At 36.0% G+C, this 20,364-nt stretch overlaps 1 protein-coding gene across 15 annotated transcripts in view; it reads left to right on the top strand.

Moving 5' to 3' along the window:
• LOC123877377 (calcium-dependent secretion activator) overlaps positions 1 to 20,364 on the top strand; it is a 56,465-nt gene that overhangs the window by 32,491 nt on the left and 3,610 nt on the right. For 5 of the 15 annotated variants that reach the window (XM_045924099.1, XM_045924088.1, XM_045924085.1 and 2 more), the window contains 18 exons: positions 524 to 683; positions 1,178 to 1,299; positions 2,452 to 2,596; positions 3,592 to 3,698; positions 4,409 to 4,584; positions 6,096 to 6,116; positions 7,256 to 7,432; positions 8,102 to 8,238; positions 8,978 to 9,168; positions 10,735 to 10,897; positions 11,072 to 11,219; positions 11,705 to 11,817; positions 13,449 to 13,487; positions 15,387 to 15,543; positions 15,998 to 16,139; positions 16,516 to 16,690; positions 17,229 to 17,363; positions 19,927 to 20,057. In XM_045924099.1, coding sequence (XP_045780055.1) covers positions 524 to 683; positions 1,178 to 1,299; positions 2,452 to 2,596; positions 3,592 to 3,698; positions 4,409 to 4,584; positions 6,096 to 6,116; positions 7,256 to 7,432; positions 8,102 to 8,238; positions 8,978 to 9,168; positions 10,735 to 10,897; positions 11,072 to 11,219; positions 11,705 to 11,817; positions 13,449 to 13,487; positions 15,387 to 15,543; positions 15,998 to 16,139; positions 16,516 to 16,690; positions 17,229 to 17,363; positions 19,927 to 20,057 — 2,439 coding nt within the window. The remainder of the gene's footprint in view (positions 1 to 523; positions 684 to 1,177; positions 1,300 to 2,451; positions 2,597 to 3,591; positions 3,699 to 4,408; positions 4,585 to 6,095; positions 6,117 to 7,255; positions 7,433 to 8,101; positions 8,239 to 8,977; positions 9,169 to 10,734; positions 10,898 to 11,071; positions 11,220 to 11,704; positions 11,818 to 13,448; positions 13,488 to 15,386; positions 15,544 to 15,997; positions 16,140 to 16,515; positions 16,691 to 17,228; positions 17,364 to 19,926; positions 20,058 to 20,364) is intronic. The other 10 variants (XM_045924097.1, XM_045924095.1, XM_045924092.1 and 7 more) reach the window with 6 other exon arrangements.

Raw genomic sequence — 20,364 nt, 5'->3', positions numbered from 1 at the left:
AAAACAACAGTGATTTTTCTACGCTTCAGCTTTTTGATGCTAGAAATGTGATAACAATACATTCCAATAACGATTTTAGTCATCTAGTCTTAATCTAAACCTGCCTTATTAGTTTGTGCGTGCCAAAAACTATTTAACACTTTCCATTTGCTATGCTTAATCATTCTTGGTATCGGTGATGGTTCCTTTGTACGCCACTTCCTCCCACGGGGCTGTGAATGTCATATCTTTTACATGTTTATTGTTATGTAAATTCGCTTCAAACATGCCAACTTTACTAATGTCTTTATGATTACCAACTCATACATTAACTTTATTAATTATATCAATTTCAATATCAATTATTATTGATATACAATTGTTTTTATCTATTTTCACATGATTGTTAATGCAATTTGAAAAATCATTGATATCATTCAATGATGTTTTGTTAAACATTGAAATTTCACTTGACACAATTTGTGGTGTGAATTTGCAAAAGTCATGGCTTTTTCGTTTGATCGGTGGTGGGTTTTGTGATTAGATCGAACGCTGGACCAGACCCGAGTCCAAGGTTGAGTAAGCAGCTATGTTTCAGATCGCAAGGGTCTCTAGCGAACAAGCTGACGGGTGGAGAGGCTGACGGAGGTGACGTCGACACTCAGCTAACTAAAATGGACGTAGTACTTACGTTCCAGATTGAGGTAATAATGAAATATCGGCGATATACCATTTCATATAAATTAAAGGGGAACTACGTAAACTTATAAAAAATTGCAAGTGTTAGTGTTTTAAGTGTTGTAGTGTTTTTATTGAATAATGAGGAAATAAAAAAAAAGAAAGATTAGTAACTTATTGATTCAGGTTTATAATATAGGACAGCGTAAAAATATGAATAATTCAAATATTGAGTGAAAGGTGATAATATTGAGGTTCATTTTAAATCTAAAATCAGTGGCATTAAAAATTACGAAGGACAAAAATATTGATATGTTTAGGATTTAATTTTACTGTATGCTAAATACTGATAGATGAGTAGAACAATTAAGTATGGATTATGGCTATGCTTATGAGTAAAGTTGTAACAAATTGTGATTCTTACTTTTTAACCGACTTCCAAAAAAGGAGGAGGTTCTTAATTCGTCGGGATCTTTTTTTTTTTACTTATAAGTTCTAAATATTGTAGAACAAATTCTAGGTGGTTGTTATGGAGGTTAAAGGATTGAAATCGTTAGCTCCCAACCGGATAGTCTACTGCACAATGGAAGTCGAAGGTGGTGACAAACTCCAAACTGACCAGGCTGAGGCGTCTAAACCCATGTACGTATTTATTATGAACCAATTCAAAATTTTTAGAATCCAAAATCGTCAATTTTGCTATCTTTATTCAAAACTAGAGGATGCCCGCGACTTTGTTCGCGTGGATTTAGGTTTTTAAAGATCCCATGGGAACTGTTTGATTTCCGCGATAAAATGCCTATGTCAATTACAGGGACGCAAGCTACCTCGGTGCCTTTCATACAAATCGGTCAAGCGGATTGGTTTTTAGGAATCCCGTGGGAACTCTTTGATTTTTCGGGATAAAAAGTAGCCTATGTCCGTCCCCGGGATATAAGCAAACCCTGTACCAAATTTCGTCAGAATCGGTTAAACCGTTGGGCCGTGAAAAGGTAGCAGACAGACACACTTTCGCATTTATAATAAGTATGGAAGTATGGATAATTACCTCAGTACCATCTTCTACTAAAGATTGAGTAACTTCAAAACCTGCTTACGCTTTGTGACAGTATGGCATGGTATGGATTGAAGCGCGCTTGTTCTATTCACTGTCAAGTTATACTTAGCAAGAATCATGGATGTCGAAAAAGCATTTCACCTCAGTCCGTTAGTATTAGAAACATTGAACAGAGCGTACCTACAAGTATTTTAGATGTCGACCACATAAGGATGCCAAAATTTACGATATATATGTGAGTAGAAACAGTGAAGGGGGACAAGATTGTGAAGTCCCTAAGCATACTCATTAAACTATCTAATTTGAATTTAGCAAAACTATTACAGCTGAGGACCGGGTGTGGTGGCGCTCTTTAGGGAAGGCCTATGTCCAACAGTGGACGTCCACAGGCTGATGATGATGATGATGAAAACTATTACACTACTTGTCACACTAATATTATAAAGGAGAAAGTTTGTATGTGTGTGTGTGTGTGTGTGTGTGTGTGTGTGTGTGAGTGTGTGTGTGTGTGTGAGTGTGTGTGTGTGTGTATGTTTCTTACTCCTTCACGCAAAAACTACTGGACGGATTGGGCTGAAATTTAGAATGGAGATAGATTATACCCTGGATTAGCACATAGGCTACTTTTTATCCCGTAAAATCAAAGAGTTCCCACGGGAATTTTAAAAAACCTACATCCACGCGAACGAAGTCGCAGGCATCAGCTAGTTTGTTGATAAAACCTTTAATGATCTTAGGTGGGATACTCAAGGTGACTTCAGTACAACACAACCTTTGCCAGCTGTGAAAGTGAAATTATATACTGAAAATCCTGGAGTCCTAGCGCTCGAAGATAAAGAGTTGGGCAAAGTTGTACTCAGGCCTACACCTTTATCTAGTAAGGTAAATCACATATTTTCATCTCTTTTTTAACCCCCGACCCAAAAAGAGGGGTGTTATAAGTTTGACGTGTGTATCTGTGTACCTGTCTGCAGCATCCTAGCTCCTAAACTAATGAACTGATTTTAATTTAGTTTTATTTGTTTGAAAGGTGGCTTGATCGAGAGTGTTCTTAGCTATAATCCAAGAAAATCGGTTTATCCGTTTGAAAGTTATCAGCTCTTTTCTAGTTACTGTAACTTTCACTTGTCGGGGGTGTTATAAATTTTTAATTTACAATTGTTTTCATTACGTAAAAGCAAAAACGGGTAGGGTAACAAACAATAAGATAACATTGTCAGCCAAGCCAAAGCCAAAGGCAGTAAGCTCCTGAATACACTCTCTGAAATAATTATATCCCGTGAAACATCGATAAGACTTGCGGCGGTGATCAAGACCAAAGTTTCACCAAAAGTGGTTAATTTATATATCTACTATTTGCAACTACATAATTATTATAGTTTTTACTCAACAACTGTATCAAATATAATATAACTAATTTACAAATTCCGTGAAGTTTTTTATTGAATAGGTACTAGCCATTTTATAGACCGGGTGTGGTGGCGCTGTTTAGGGAAGGCCTATGTCCAGCCGTGGACGTCCACAGGCTGATGATAATGATGATGATGATGAGCCATATTTATCGTGACTAATATTCCCTTTTCCCTTCCAACTAAGCGTAAAGCTTGAGTTAGGAGTATGTACGACAATAGTGCAACGGGTGGGATGTGAACCGCTGAAGATTCGGATTTCAGTCCGCTCTTTTAACCACTGAGATGTTAAACTTAATTCTCAATAGCACAACGGCTATAGGAGCGGGCTGAAATCTGAAAGGTCAGCGGCTCAAACCTCATCGTGAAACTTATAATGATAATATTCTTACTAATTTATTCTATAGACTAATATTCTTTTTTTTAAAATTGAGGCTATTGAGTGTATAGATAACGATTATGAAACAGGTACCAGAGTGGCATCGCATGACGGTACCAAAGAACTTGCCAGATCAGGACTTGAGGATCAAGATCGCCTGTCGGATGGACAAGCCGTTGAACATGAAACATTGTGGGTAAGTCAAATTAAATTGATTAAATACAACAAGATGAAGTTAAAAACTAAAACCCGACTGCGGTCGTCTTAATAAACGCTGAAATATTATAGTAAAATTGTTTTTCTGTCGATTGGTATAGTTTAATGTTGTAGTACATATTTTATATTTACGAACTCAGAATTTTTTCCTCTTTCATTTGACATCCCACTCGATACAATAGCAAAAAAAATTTTTGGAGACCCCCACTTTTTTTCATGTAACATCCGTTAGGTCATTTTTTTCGTATAAAGTGTAGCCTATGTCACCCGAACCTTTATGACGAATCGATTGACACCTCATTCATCAAAATCGGTCCAGTAGTTTAGGCGCTACGGTGGAACACACAGAATCTTGATACAAACATACATACCCACATACATACATCCATAGACTGCTAAAATCACAACCCTTCCTTTTGGCTTTGCCGCAGTCGGATCACACTAATATTATAAAGCAGAAAGTTTGTATGTGTGTGTGTGTGTGTATGTTTGTTACTCTTTCACGCAAAAACTACTGGACGGATTGGGCTGAAATTTAGAAAAGAGATAGATTATACCCTGGATTAGCACATAGGCTACTTTTATCCCGGAAAATCAAAGAGTTCCCACGGGAATTTTAAGAAACCTAGATCCACGCGAACGAAGTCGCGGCCATCAGCTAGTAAAAAATAAATCTATGGTATTCTACAGCTACCTTCACGTAATCGGCAAGGCGGTATGGCGTAAGTGGAAGCGTCGGTACATGGTCCTGGTGCAAGTGAGCCAGTACACGTTCGCGCTCTGCTCCTACAAGGACAAGAAGTCCGAACCCGCAGAGATGATGCAGCTCGACGGCTTCACGGTCGACTATATAGAGCTGGCTAGTGGTAAGTGAGCGGTTTATAAGGTTCCGTACCTCAAAAGGAAAAACGGAACCCTTATAGGACTAAACGGAATCACTTTGTTGTCTGTTTGTCTGTCTATCCGTCGGTCGTGTCTGTCAAGAGAACCTATAGGGTACTTCCCGTTGATCTAGAATCATGGGCAGGTAGGCATTATAGCACAAGTAAAGGAAGAAATTCGAAAACCGTGAATTTTTGGTTACAACACAAAAAAAAATGTGATGTGTTCATGAACAAATAATTAGTATTTTTAATTTTGAAAGTAAGATAATTATACTAAGTGGAGGGTCATAAATAAGGGACAGGTCTACCTGAACATCATAGAACAAAAAAACCTGCATGCGTGAGATGTCTCCATAATCATCCCAAAGAGGTGTATGAAGTCTATCAATCCACACTCGGCCAGCGTGGCATATTATGCCCTAAATATTTCTCATTCTGAGATCAGTATTGATCGATCATGATGATGATAATCAAATTTTACCATCAGCATTAGCTGCAGAGGTGCTGAAAACGTCCGATGTCAGAATGAATGATTTATTTATTCAATGATTTAGAATCAAGACATAAATAATTGGATTTAAGGATTTTTAAATTGATCATCAAGAGATTGTACGTCGAATTTTACAAGCAGAACTAACAGTTTTAACTATGTTTGGGAATCTGATAGCGGTATTGCTCAACTGTTCTTTAAGAACTGCGAACAAGGCATTATTGCAGACTTGTTTTACTTATTACAAACTTATAACTTGTTTCATTACAAAGACGCAAGAGGGAGGTAACTTTGGCGTTTTATCTATACTAATAAATAAAATTGGAGTGTCTGTCTGTAATTTCGAAATAACTACCACATATTAAGGTCATATGGTTATTTGAACGATACGATAACTGAATCACACGTTTTTAAAATTTTTGTCTGTCTGTCTGTCTGTCTGTCTGTCTGTCTGTCTGTCTGTTTGAAAAGGCTAATCTTCGGAACGGCTGAACGGATTTTAACGGGATTTTCACATACAAGTAGAGGATTCACCAGGGTGTAACATAGGCTACTTTTTTTAACCAACTTTCAAGAAGGGAGTTGTGTTTTTCTACCTATGTATACCGAAATCTCCGAGATTTCTGAAGCGATTTGCATCATTTCTTTTTTAATCGATAGAGGAACTTTGTGACATTGTTTCATAAAAAATTTGGATTCCAACTCCTCAATCCTGATGCTGCAGGGGATCTGACCAATCCACGCGGGCGAAGCTGCGGGCATCAGCTAGTATTATAATAATATAATAGGTTAGATCGGTGAGGGAAGTTTGGAAGATTTAATCGTTTCGTCAAGTTTCTTAATAAAAGAGAAACCAGGTATCTTTCATAATATGCTTAAATAGCTTAAGGTATACGGCTCTACATGAAAGATGACTCGAATGTTTTGAAGCACTCTTCAATCTCTTCAAATTGTTAAATGCAAAAGTCATTAAAATTTTGTTAATTCAAACTTTCTGTTACAGCCCAGCTGATGGTTGGACAAGGTAAGTGAAAATTGTATTAAAATATTTTTTACTAGAGACCTTCACATTTGTTATACTTAGATAGATATTTTTTTATGAAATATTTTTATTTCCACCAAGATATAATTAATTAAGTATATCAAGATTGCTCCGATAGTCCTCCTTTGCTTGACATGGGTATTTGTATTTTGTAGGGACTCCTACACGCCACAATCTTTTCCAGATGTCAAAACTCAAAAACTCAAAATCATTTATTCCAAGTAGGTAGGTACTATTGTACACCTTTTGAATGGTCAGAATTGTTAGATTTGTGAGATGATTTAGTGGTGATAATTAATTACGTAAACTTAAAACTAAAGCTACGAGGGTTCCAAACGCGCCCAAGTCTGAGAAAAGCCCACAACAGACTCAGCCGGGTATTCTTTTATTACCCGGCTGCGGCAAAGCCAAAAGGAAGGGTTATGATTTTAGCAGTCTATGTATGTATGTTTGTATCCAGATTCTGTGTGTTCCACCGTAGCGCCTAAACTACTGGGCCGATTTTGATGAATGAGGTGTCAATCGATTTGTCGTAAAGGTCCGGGTGACATAGGCTACATTTTATATGAAAAAATGACCTAACGGATGTTACATCAAATAAAGTAGAGGTCTCCAAATTTTTTTTATTTTGTTTCGTATTGAGTGGGATGTCAATTGAAAGGGAAGAAAATTCTGAGTTCATAAATATAAATCTACTACAACATTAAAATATACCAAGCGACAGAAAAACAATTTCAATATATTATTTCAACGTTTATTAAAACGATCGCAGTCGGGTTTTAGTTTTCAACTTTATCTTGTTACTAGCTGATACCCGCGACTTCGTTTGCGTGGATGTAGTTTTTTAAAATTCCCGTGGGAACTCTTTGATTTTCCGGGATAAAAAGTAGCCTATGTGCTAATCCAGGGTATAATCTATTGCCATTCTAAATTTCAGCCCAATCCGTCCAGTAGTTTTTGCGTGAAGGAGTAACCAACATACACACACACACACCCACACACATACAAACTTTCTCCTTTATAATATTAGTGTGATTATCACCACTTTACAAAATCACTTAGTAGTAGGTACCTATTAAAGTATCAACAATTTCTGTAGCATTATTTTATGATATTGCCAGAACTGGAAGGAGCGAAGTACTTCATGAACGCAGTGCGCGATGGCGAGTCGGTTCTGATGGGTGTGGGTGACGAGAACGAATGCCACCTGTGGGTGATGGCGTTGTACCGAGCCACGGGCCAGAGCCACAAGCCCACGCCTCCCACCACCTCCGACACGCATATTAAGATTATGGGAGGTAAGCAGTCATCCTAGACATTTTTATTTCTGGATTAGAGACCCGAATGGCATTTTTAGGGTTCCATACTTCAAAAGGCAAAACGGAACGCTTATAAGATCACTTTGTTGTCTAACTGTCCGTTCGTCCGTCGTGTCTGTCAAAAAAACCTATAGGATGCTTCCCGTTAACCTAGAATCAAATGAGAGAATCTAGAGTCTGTGATTATTCTAAAAATCTAAACCAATTTGAAAGAAAAGTTAAAAAAATTAAAAGATTCCCATTTGAAGATCAAATGTCTTAGATATTATTTCTGCCTTATATATATAATACTAGAGAATGCCCGCGTCTTTGTCCGCGTGGATTTAGGTTTTTAAAGATCCCGTGGGAACTGTTTGATTTTCCGGAATCAAAAGTTGCCTATGTCAATTACTCGTACAAGGACGCAAGCTACCTCGGTACCAAATTTCATACAAATCGGTTAAGCGGATGGGTATTTGACAATCCCGTGGGAACTCTTTAATTTTCCGGGATAAAAAATAGCCTATGTCCGTCCCCGGGATATAAGCTAACCCTGTACCAAATTTCGTCAGAATATGTTAAACTGTTGGGCCGTGAAAAGTTAGCAGACAGGCAGACAGACTAGTAGACAGATTAGTATGGATTTCAATATTTATGTTATTTTCTCAGACGCAGATAAAGCCCGCAAGCATGGGATGGAGGACTACATCCAGGCGGACCCTTGCCAGTTCGACCACCATCAACTGTTTACTCTTCTACAATCTTTCACCCTGAAATACAGGCTGCAAGATCCTTACTGCTCTTTGGTAATTATCTAATTAATTGCTTCATCATTATCATCATCGTCCTGTTTGAGTTTGTTTGGATCAAGGAAGCGCGTCCTAGCAAAGACATTTGAAAAACTCTTCTTACATAGGGAATTTGACCTGCCTCATCCACCCACATCTCACCATATATTCAAGTTCGCCAGTCTAGTGGGCTGGAGGTCATCCAACGTTGAGCTTGTCTCCCCTCCAGAACATGTCAACCTCAGCTGCCATCAGTTCTGCTGAATATCACTGCCAGTTCAACTTTTTAATTCGTGGGGCTATGTCGGCGACTTTGCTTTTTTTACTACGTATTCTGTATACATCTAATATAGCCCACACTTGAACTTGTGGACGAGGCCGTCAGTATCCACGTTTCAGCTCCCTGTTTCACCAAAAGTTGATCCTTGACTGCGATCTCACCTGGTCGTAAGTGATCATGCAGTCTCAGCGGGCTAACTTGGAAGAAGTATGGCAGTTCTTATTAACCCATACCCCTGATCGGTATCGTACTGAAACGCTAAATTGCTTAGCGACACAAAGTCAAAGTCAAAGTCATTTATTCAAAGTAGGTACAATTGTACTACTTTTGATGGTCGAAATTATTTTTGTACGATATAGTGGTGATAATTCACACTTCACAGCCTTAGTAACTAGCGTCCGCTGGAGCTTTCCACTAGACAAATGATCTCCAGTAGATATTCTTCTCCTTCTTCTTCAATCTGTCCTCCTTCCCCAGGGCTGGTTCTCTCCGGGACAAGTGTTCGTGCTGGACGAGTACTGCGCGCGGTACGGCGTGCGCGGCTGCTACCGCCACCTGTGCTACCTGTCCGACCTGCTGGACGTGGCCGAGAGCGGCACGCAGACCGTGGACCCCACGCTCATGCACTACTCCTTCGCCTTCTGCGCGAGCCACGTGCACGGCAACAGGTGCGTATGAGTGCTTCTGAGGGTTCCGTTCCTGAAGGGTACTACCAACCTTATTACTAAGCCTTCGGTGGTTGTCCATCCATCTGTCTGACAGTAGGCTGTATTTCGTGAACTAATTGGTATGCAGTTGAAATTTTTACAGAATGTATATTATTATTTCTATTGCCGTTACATCCATACTTAATATTATAAATGCGAAAGTGTGTTTGTCTGTCTGCTACGCTTTCACGGCTCAACCGCTAAACCGATTTTAATTTCAACTTAGTAGATTGTACAAACTTAGGATACATTCCGGGGAAAGACATAGGCTACTTTTTATCCCGGAAAAACAAACAGTTCCCACGGGATCTTTAAAAACCTAAGTCCACGCGGACGAAGTCGCGAGCATCCTCTAGTCAACAAATAATAAAAATTTCAAAATGGCCGCCATGAAAATTAAAAATAAATTAAAAAGTGTTATTTGTTGTACAATTTTCAAAACTTTCAATAAAATATAAAAGGACAACTTAATAACTTGTTTGAATCAGTTTGATTTCCTTCAATCTAATCTCAGACCCCTACTAATGTAGTTGTACATTTAGTACAAAACAATCTTGCTAGAAGTGAATGTTGTTATTCCTATGCCCTGTATGCACTATAGCCTATACCTACTGTAATCTATGTTTCTAACTAACTATCTACCCGTACTAATCTGTCTAAATGGAGATCGCAATATTATAATTGGTATCACAGACAAAACAATTCTATAAAATCACCTTAGAGTGGTATTTGATGATTTTATGAAAAAACATGATGCATATGACCACCATCACAAGGTAAATTATGAGGGATTGAACTTTAAAGAGGAAGTGAAGGGAAAAGATGTAGTAGTACAGAAAGAAGGGAAAGATTTAGCTGTGTTCCATGCTTCTAATTGCCTTGAAACGGTATTTCAAACTTTGATTCACAATATTCGGCCAACCAAACAAGTTCCAAAAAGACTAACGGCCTGTGCAGACGTAACAGTCCCTATTAGTCCGCGGAAGACAAAAATAGGTCACTAAGAACTGCATTGCATAAGGCACACGATGGACTAATAGTACGGTGAAACACCATAATAATAAAATATGAGGTACTTTTGTCCTCCGCAAACAACAATCCTTCATCTAAGCAGGCCCTTACAGTCACACCAATTATTCACTGTTGAATTTTATCATCTCAAAGACTTAAAGAACTATTTACTGAATTGGTTTTCAATAAATTCGAAACCTTTAAATACATATTGCCTTATCAAATCACACAGGAATTTCATGCCCTGATCATTGATACGAATTTGCCATGTTGATTTTGTTTTGTTTGAAATGCTATGCATTGCGTTACGCACTATTGATTCCAGCATATTATCGAGTTTCGTGCAAAATGAAAGGCAAGTACTACCTAGTATTCCTGTATGATTAGTGTTTAAGAGTGGTCATTAGCATCAAATTCAGACCTCAAACAAAAATTAAAAACTTGGAAAATATTGCGTACTCCACCCCTTATTTCCTGCTTGAACCCTGCTAGAGTGAGCCAGTAACCCTTTCACAGTACGGCCACGTTGCCTGGCAGGCCGGACGGGGTGGGCAGCATCACGGTACAAGAGAAAGAGAAGTTCGCGGAGATCAAGGAACGGCTGAAGACGTTGTTGCAGCATCAGATCACGAACTTCAGATATGCTTTCCCGTTTGGACGACCTGAAGGAGCTTTGAAGGTGAGGGAACACACGTTATCAGAAACATTTATCAATATTAACTCAACCACCAAGAATAGAATGCTCAAAATGTGTTAAAAAAATTGAAGTTAAATTCAAATATCCAATAAATTAGTAATGACCGAAAAACTAAGCAAATGTTAGAAAATTAATCTGAATTTATGGCTATTTTAGGCGACGCTATCTCTATTGGAAAGAGTTCTAATGAAGGACGTGGTGACACCAGTGGCCCCTGAAGAGGTCCGGTCAATGATTCAAACGAGCTTAGAAAATGCGGCGCTTCTGAACTACACCCAGCTGAGCCAGAAAGCTAATATTGAAGGTAAAAAGCTGATCATATCTTCATAAATACCCAAAAACTACTGTAATGGTGAAGGTTAAAACAAAAACAGTATAGAGAAATTTTATATTGATATAAAGGAATCTAAAAGATTTGTTTTATAAATACTAGTTTATGTACGGAATGTACACTTATTATATACTATGTCCGAACCTTTAACGCAAGTGATAGCAATAACCGCACAAAGCTTCATCTCAATTGTATAATAATGCTCAAACGTATAGGCAGAGAACGAAAAAATTAACACACAAACATTTATCTTGATGATTTTTGATTTTAGATTGAAATTGCAATGGCCAATAGGTCTTTCTAAAAATTTTAAAAAAATTGTTACAAATATACACGCACTATTCTTGCTAAAAATTTAAGATTTTGATGTACACTGTAAAATGATTTTCTTTATAATATAAGTCAAAAGCTTTAGTACATAATATAGAAAAATAATAATATAATCATTTATCGAACAGAGGATCTCCGAGGTGAAACCATGGTGACTCCGGCTAAAAAACTTGAAGATCTTATACACCTAGCAGAGCTCTGCGTAGACCTGCTTCAACAGAATGAAGAACATTACGCGGAGGTAATAGGGATTAAAGCTACGGAGGCACATTTGATAGTAGATGTTTGGTTAATGGTTTAAGCACTCAAAGACCAAAATAATTATGTTGGGGTAAACCCCCACCTAAACTTAGGATAATAAATGAATTTACATAACCAAAATAAGATATACATTTGAATGTATAAGTTTTAAAGAGACTAAATATGTTGGTGGAAAGGTTAGTAGTAGATTAATTGCACAATAGCCCTTTGTAAGTAACGTTAATAAAATAAAAAGATTTAGAATTTGTTGATTGAAGTAAAACAAAGACTAAAGAGAATGATTAAAAATGAAAAACAAAATATATTATTTTGCATTCGTAAATTATATTACTGATTTAATTACTGTAAATAGAGAAACGACCATTAATCAAACAAAAGTAAATTAAGAAGTGCAACTCAGCCCGATATACAAATATTTAAAAATCTAGCGATTTTATTGAAGCCTTGGACATTGTGATTAGTGTTCAATTTTGAATTGAAGGAGTTGCGCATTCTTTGCTAGTTTAAGAATGCGTACCTATCTAAATGTCGTGATTTCCTGTGGTAAAACTTTTTATGCTTTTCTTTTAATCACTTTGAAGGGTGCAGTTATTTTTATTACATCATTAAAAATCTTAGTTAAGGAAAACATTCAAGTATTAAAAGATTGTGGTCAAACCGGGACTTTTTATTAAGCTTAAAGATCGTTTAAGTTATTAAAGCATGAAATTGAGGAAGCTTAAAACGTTTTACCATTATTTGTCAGTGTTTGCTGAAATAGCACCCTGTTCTCCTGTCGCTATTAGTGTGGGGAATGTCAGGCAGTAAATAAAATTATTATAGAAAATATGGCAGAACTGAAAATATCAAAACAAAAAGCAATCTAAATATAAAACGGTGACACGGATAAGATTTGCCAAAAAAAATAATCTATACTTTTGTCTTAATCACAGTAATTTACTTTAGTCAAGTATACTTACTTAAGTAACTACCTAATCAAATTAAGATTGACTTTAGAGATGAAAAGTCAAGAATCTGAACTTTCGTAGTCATGAGTTGTAGAAATGCATAATATATTTTAAGTTCTGTTAGTACACTATGAAATCTTACTCTAATATATTTTACTATCACAAAATTAATAGGTTGAAAATTTGTTTAATTCTTCATAGTGTACGTTATGCGATAGACTGAAACAGACTTCATTATTCTATAAATTACTCGTGTTTCACCAAAATCTTGTATGTGTATATGATAAATATAAATAAATAATAAATATATCGTAAATATATGAATGCATTTGCTTTTCGTTTATATTTTTTAACATATAAAATACTATTTACTTTTTAGTCTATCGTATCAATAGAAATAATATTATGTGATAGTTTATTTTCGTGGGTTACATATTTATATTTTATGTCGCTTTGTCCTCGGGCAGATTTTAATTTCTTTTTACTGGAATCCGTGAAAAATTGTCTAATGAACAACATCGACAATAGCTATGGCACTAGTAGTAATTTTAATATAAGCAGTTTTTAGTTTTTTCTAAGTATATGGATATACTATTAAAATTTGCTCGGGGAGTTATATAACTTTTTATAGTCCACTTCTACCTTACTTTTTATTTCTCCGCAGGTTTATAACACAAAACCGGACTCTAGCGGTCAACAAAATGTAACTACTCATTTGATTGAATGCTCGGCTGATCGAATCACTAATCAATTCGTTCACTCGATCTCGATCATTCTCACTATGATTTGATCACAAATTTTTGAAAAGTAGACACGTGGCGTTATTCTTATAGTTAAATTCACTCGCTTGGACAGCGTAGAATATGTCATAGAAGTTGAAATGAAATTCATTGCATGGAAACCTGGAAACATGCAATTTGTTAAGCCTGGTGGTGAACCTAGTGCTTTAATTAGACAAGTAGCAGCTACAACTGAATTTGAAGTAAACTAATGATTTATAAGAAATATATTCGATTCTTTTGCATTGATATCTATCTTTCAATTATTATGTTATCTTTTACTAATTTAGGTAATACTAATCAGTTAAATGGGATATGTCTTCTTTTCTCTTTATTTCATAAAATTAAACAATGTAACTGTAATCTGATTAGATTTGAATTTTTCTCCAATAGATTGACTTATTTCAAACTAGGATTTCCGCATCATTATCTTTAGTGATATATTCGAAAGTATAATTCTAAATTACTTAATTTGAAGCATAATTATTGTTCACGTGTCACGACCTTTTGAGAACCTGGAAATTAATCGAAAGATGGATATTACTTTCAAATTAGTTTTCTTTAAAGATATTATACATATTACTAAATTAAAATTAAGTTGATGCTGCTTTCAATTCAAGCCTTGTTGAACTTTTCATTCTAGGCGAATGAAACCCAAAATTGAATAATCGATCAAAATTCCTTTGAAGAAAAATTTGAGTTTTCGAACATAATTGGCAGGTATTAACGATAACAATGTCTGAAATGAAAAGTATTTGTTCAATACTATACCTTTACATTGAAACGTCACAAACATTTAACATATCACTCAACTCATCACATTACAACAAGATTATAATACTGCTGAACTTATAATGTAATGCTTTTGTAGAGGCTATTTACTGTATTATGTAGGTCTCACATCGGAGCTTCTCACTCTTTCTCTGAATTGCTAGCATTAGTTAGTCATATGACCATCACTACAACAGTAGCAACATTCAGCTGGCCATTCAAATGTGGATTTTAAGTTCTTTACATATTGATATTTACATACCGATAAGATTTGCAAAAAACAGGCAGCACCGACTACTATTTTCTTGTTATTGGAAAATTAATCTACAAGAAAAAACTCAAAATCTACTTTTAAATGACAAGCTGTGTGCTATACGTGTGAAAAATGTTTTCTCGATGATTATTATTGACATTGAATCTTAAATGTGCACATACATTCTACAGTTTTCCATTATAATCACTGTATATTGCAATTAGTGTCTTTAAAATGTCAACACGTAGTTAGACTTTGCTGTATATTACATATTTTATGCATGGTCTGATAATAATTACATATTCACAAACTGTGAGTAAAACCAAACCAGGAAAAAATTAAAATTTTACATTCAGTGGAAGACTCTAAAGAATTAGAATTTTAAATCAAAGAATTTCAATAAGATTACCATACTTAATCGTTTTTAATGGTAAACCTAAGTCTGCTATAATATCAATGCTATATAGTCTCTTTTTAATAAACTTCTGTGTCTACCTATTTTGAATATTCCTTTTTTACTTTCACGTTTCAGTATTCTAACTTATTTTAATCTTTTTTGTATTACATCTTTTTAATCTTCACTCTTTCATTCTTCACATTATTTAACTTTTATTAATCTCTTACACGGTTAGTTGTTCAATTAATTTGTTTGTTGTTTGTTTTAGTCACTACTGGTCTCTGATTTATTTTTATTACTAGTTTATTTTATTTTATTTGAAACGTTATCCATTCAAGTCATGGTACCAGTATTTTCTGAAGCATATTGTTATTTCCCTTAATTGAATGGGTATCTGTGCAGGCTTTTGCGTGGTTCTCTGAGCTACTGGTGGAGCATGCCGAGATCTTCTGGGCGCTGTTTGCGGTGGACATGGACCGTGTTCTTTCTGAACAGCCTCCTGATACGTGGGACTCATTCCCCCTTTTCCAGATTTTGAATGACTATTTGAGAACCGATGGTAAGAATTTTTAACGTCATTGATGTCCCTCCGAACGTTACTATGATGTTTGTGTTATGTTCCGAAATTCACAAATCCTTGTCTGTTGTTTATATTCGTATCAATTCCAAATATTGGCTTTTAGTTATGCCAACTGGGCACTTGTCTATTGTTTATAAGTGTTCAGTTATCTTGATTGAATTAACAAGATGGTAGTATAGTTTTGCTGATATCTCTACCCACTAGATTTCAATATGGGGTTATTCGAGTGGCAGATCAACAAATTTCTGAAAAGCCGGCTGAACTCCTGTATGCAAATGTTCATGCGATAAACTGGTTAAAAAAATCCTACCAGTGACAAAAGAAGAATAATTTTCTGCCTGAAATTGATTTTCTCTAGCCAGTACTTGCAAGCTGTATCACGTTATAGTTATATTTTTGAAATCAGTTATACCAACTGAAATATTGTTTTCAGATAATTTAAGAAACGGCAGATTCCATGAACATCTGCGCGACACGTTTGCACCGCTCGTGGTCCGTTATGTAGACCTCATGGAGTCTTCCATAGCGCAGTCACTTCACAAAGGCTTTGAGAAGGAACGCTGGGAGATTAAAGGGTAAGTATAGAAACGGCAAAGTTTAATGATGACCTCCCTGTCTTACAATACGCCAAATAACCCTCGACTCAAAAAGAGGGGTCTTATAAGTTTGACGTGTGTATCTGTGTATCTGTCTGTGGCATCGAAGCTCCTAAACTAATGAACCGATTTTAATTTAGTTTTTTGTTTGAAAGGTGGCTTGATTCAGAGTGTTCTTAGCTATAATCCAAGAAAATCGGTTCAGTCGTTTGAAAGTTATCAGCTCTTTTCTAGTTACTGTAACCTTCACTTGTCGGGGGTGTTATAAATTTTTAATTTAATCTTATTAGACTTATGAGATCGTATGCGATTTAATATTGAGGAAAAATTACACTTCACAATACATTTTTTCTAGAAATGGCTGTTCAACGAGCGAGGAATTGTTCTGGAAGCTGGATGCCCTTCAGTCCTTCATCAGAGACCTGCACTGGCCGGAGCCCGAGTTTCGCTCTCATCTCGAGCAACGACTCAAACTGATGGCCAGCGACATGATGGAGACCTGCATTCAGAAAACTGAAGCTTCTTTCCAGGTAAACTCAATGATCCTTCCTTTTGTATTCCTCTTCAAGACTTTACCTGTGTAAAGTCATCTGTATCAATCAGGTCTCTCTTCTCGTTTATTCGAGCTCGAATACCATCAATGGTATACGTAGATTTTATATCAGACCTTAGACATATCAAATTCACTAGTACTAGACACAAATAGTAAGTACTAAGTAGTATTCAGAAAATGCAGAAAGGGCAGCTTTTTAGTAGTTAATTAAGATAGGTTTCGTAAAATAAATGACAAAATATAACGACAATTCATGTTGTTGTAACGATGAAGGACACTACAGGGTTGGAAATTAGGACCGATTTTATTCCTTATATACGTTTATGACTCATACAAATAGAAAGAAATAAAGTGTTTAGCCTTTAGTTTAAATGAAGATGACGCTACTGAGAACCTTATATTATATAGTTTATTTTCATTACTTATTATCTACAAGCAAAAACTCTTTAAATTAGGAAATAAACGACATTTTAATTAAAAACTGGTAATACCGTAAGAATTCTATACACTTTCAGGCGTGGCTAAAGAAGAGCGTATCTTTCATTTCAACGGATTACATCTTACCAGCTGAGATCTGCGCAATGGTGAACGTTGCGCTGGATGCAAAGAATCAAGCCCTCAAACTTTGCGCCGTTGAAGGAGTTGACATCGTAAGTTGGCTTCCAACTCCTACAACCATCATCATCAATCATTGCAACCAAAGTGATGTGAATTAAATTCAGTAATATCTAAATTCAAGCTAATATTAGGAATTTATCTAATACATTTTGATGCTAATTTGACTATACCCAAATAAACCAAAATAAACCCTGAAGACAATGTCCTTTTCCTACTTTTATTAAGTAGGCATCTTTATTAAATTGTGTTGAACAACATTTACAGTCGTATAATTAAGTTGAATTTTAATGATATTATTGAAACCATTTATTGTTTGAAGAAAATAAAAGATTTTACTAAATTTGAATAACATAACTGAACTAAGTAAAGAAAAGATTGAATTTTGGATATTACTTTATTTGGTGCTCAATGTAAACTAATCAAAGAATGCAATGAGATCCCCGAAAACAAAATTGCAGTTAAAATAATCTATTGTCTCCATTGTAAAGAATATGTTTGACAGCTTTGATTAGATCTGCATCAATAAACACGGCCAGTTTGATAATGCAGCACATAACTTTGCACAAGAAGGTTTACTTTGAGTTTTGCTGACGTTTAATCGCTGAGCGTTAACGTAAATATTTAAAGCTTTGACCGCGTGCCTACAACTTTTACGACCGATCTCCGATACTCTCTGTGCGAACTCCTTTATCTTCCCGGGATAAATATTATATGACCTTCCCCTGGCTGTATTTAAACTTTGTGCCCTTCTAAATCGGTTGGGAAACTGAGGTGTCAAGGATTAACAAGCAAACTTACACACTATCGGATTTATAATATTAAATTAGGGATGTGGAAATGAAACATCGCTCCAAGAATTTATGTAGGGAAAAAATCAGTCAGTAAACAAATATTTTACGCAGACGTTAGGGACCAAACGTAAGCAGAATTCTTAGTAGCTCGAAAAATATTCTTTTATGACGGAGACGAATATAAAAATATTGATAAAACTGCTACACGAATTGGCAAATTAAAGAAAATCTTACGAAGTTACTAACACAACAAATTGTCAAAATTAAAATATTACACACAATAAAAGAGTTGGATCTACTTGAACACAGGTGTATGTACTAATTTTGTTTACTTACCTTTGCCTTAATTTGTAAGAAAATAATATGTAGAGTGAAGATTAACAATGAGACTTATGATGCAAAAGACTTTGTTATCCTCTGTTTTGAACAAGGCTAATCAAATGGCTTTGAAGAAAAAGCAAAATTAGTATATTAAATGTTTTATCAAGTGATCCGATTCTAAAAGATAAAAAAGTCCCTGTAAATGTTCTAGAATAGACGCTACTGAAATGAGAATGCAATTAAATTAGATACTTTATTCGTAGTTATATTACACTATAATTTATAAGCAACATTTCTTTATCTGATGAAAACAACTACATTACTTTGAATTAGTTAAATTTACTTCAAGAACAAGAAATATTTAACAATCCAACACCTTAAAGAAGACATCCTACGAAATGGTAAATTTATATTTGTTACTATCGCCATAATAGATAAAACCAAGAAAAATGGTAAATTCACATTTGCAACCATTGTCATTCGAGCTATAGAAGAAAAGAAACATAACATTAGTAGCTTACTAACAGACTTCATTGAAAACTAACTGACACAGAGGATAATTTCAATTCACCAGTGACATACATGCCTTCGCAGCTTTTATTTCTGCGAAAAATTTGCTTTCATGTTCAGTACACAATTGAACATGTTTTTTTGCAGAAACATTGCTGGTACCACATTGTTTTAGTTCATAATCAAGAAAATCTAGTATAGGTTTTTTAAAGCCGTGCATTTCTTATATCAGTAGCCTCTTAGCGCGTGCATTAAAGCATGGCATGTCGCAAAGAGATCAACGCATGAGAGGCACAAATAGAGAAATCACCGAAAATGCGCACGAACGCTGAGCGGGTCTACAGCTAAGTTTCATTCAAATTATGGACCCACAAGCTGTTATGTTAGTAGCTCATCAGATCGCTGTCATATTCGATTGCCAATTCAGCTGTTTGATCCACAACAATTTCATTGAACTTTATGAGATTGATCATATAATTTACTCGTATCATCGATTCGCAATTAAAGTGCTCGGATTCCTAGCTTTTTACCTTTGCAAGTCGATGTAGCTACTGTGGCAACCGAATGTGATGATTCATCTAGTTTTAACGCATCCAAACGCACCTTGTGGCTCCGTCATGCATGATTTGCAGAAATTGTGACGTCATCGCATTAGTCGCATCTTTCTTTTCATTTCCTTGCCTGTCATTATAAACATCTTGCATGAACTTTTTATTTCGCAAACCGCAATCTTTTCCTCTTCAGTTCCTATTTTTCGTTTCGTTTTGCACAAATCTGCAAGTTATGCATGACGTCCCTTGTTGCCGGTCCGGTTTCCGCAAGCGCCAAACTCTCCAATTTGAGGTTTGCGGAAGGACGGTGCGAAGAATTCGATACTCGAAATGATTTTTTTGCATTGGTACTGGTAGGTAAAGTAAATCCAAGGGTACATCTGCTTGACGCTTTCAATGTTAACACCCGCAATCTCTCACAGTACCAGTACCATGCTAAAATGGATGCCCAGATCGAGGCGTGTCTCCATGCGATGTCGACGGGGATGACGACGCGCCTGGCGGCCGTGCTGGAGTCCACCCTGGCGAAGGTCGCGCGCTTCGACGAGGGCAGGTGAGTCCCCAAGCCGCCTCATCATCAGCCACTCCGCTTCCGATCGACCGCTGCACCGTGGCACTGGGGATGGATGGAAGATCAAGTACTAAGTGAGAAATTTCCAAAAAGTGACAACCAATTTTCATTCGAAAAAACTCGAGTTTACAGTCTAAGTTTACTACAAAAAAAAATAAGATTAGGCATAATATCAAAAATTTTAGTGTTTCCTTCTTTCCTATGTTTTGTCTTACATCCCTAATTAAGTTATTAGTTTTTCTTTACTTAGTTAAAAACTTATATATGACGCTATACAAAATTCTCACAG

Source organism: Maniola jurtina, chromosome 23 (genome assembly GCF_905333055.1).
Source record: "Maniola jurtina chromosome 23, ilManJurt1.1, whole genome shotgun sequence".
Lineage (NCBI taxonomy): Eukaryota > Metazoa > Arthropoda > Insecta > Lepidoptera > Nymphalidae > Maniola > Maniola jurtina.
The sequence above is the reverse complement of the archived record's forward strand: the minus strand, read 5'-3'. Positions and strand labels throughout refer to the sequence as shown.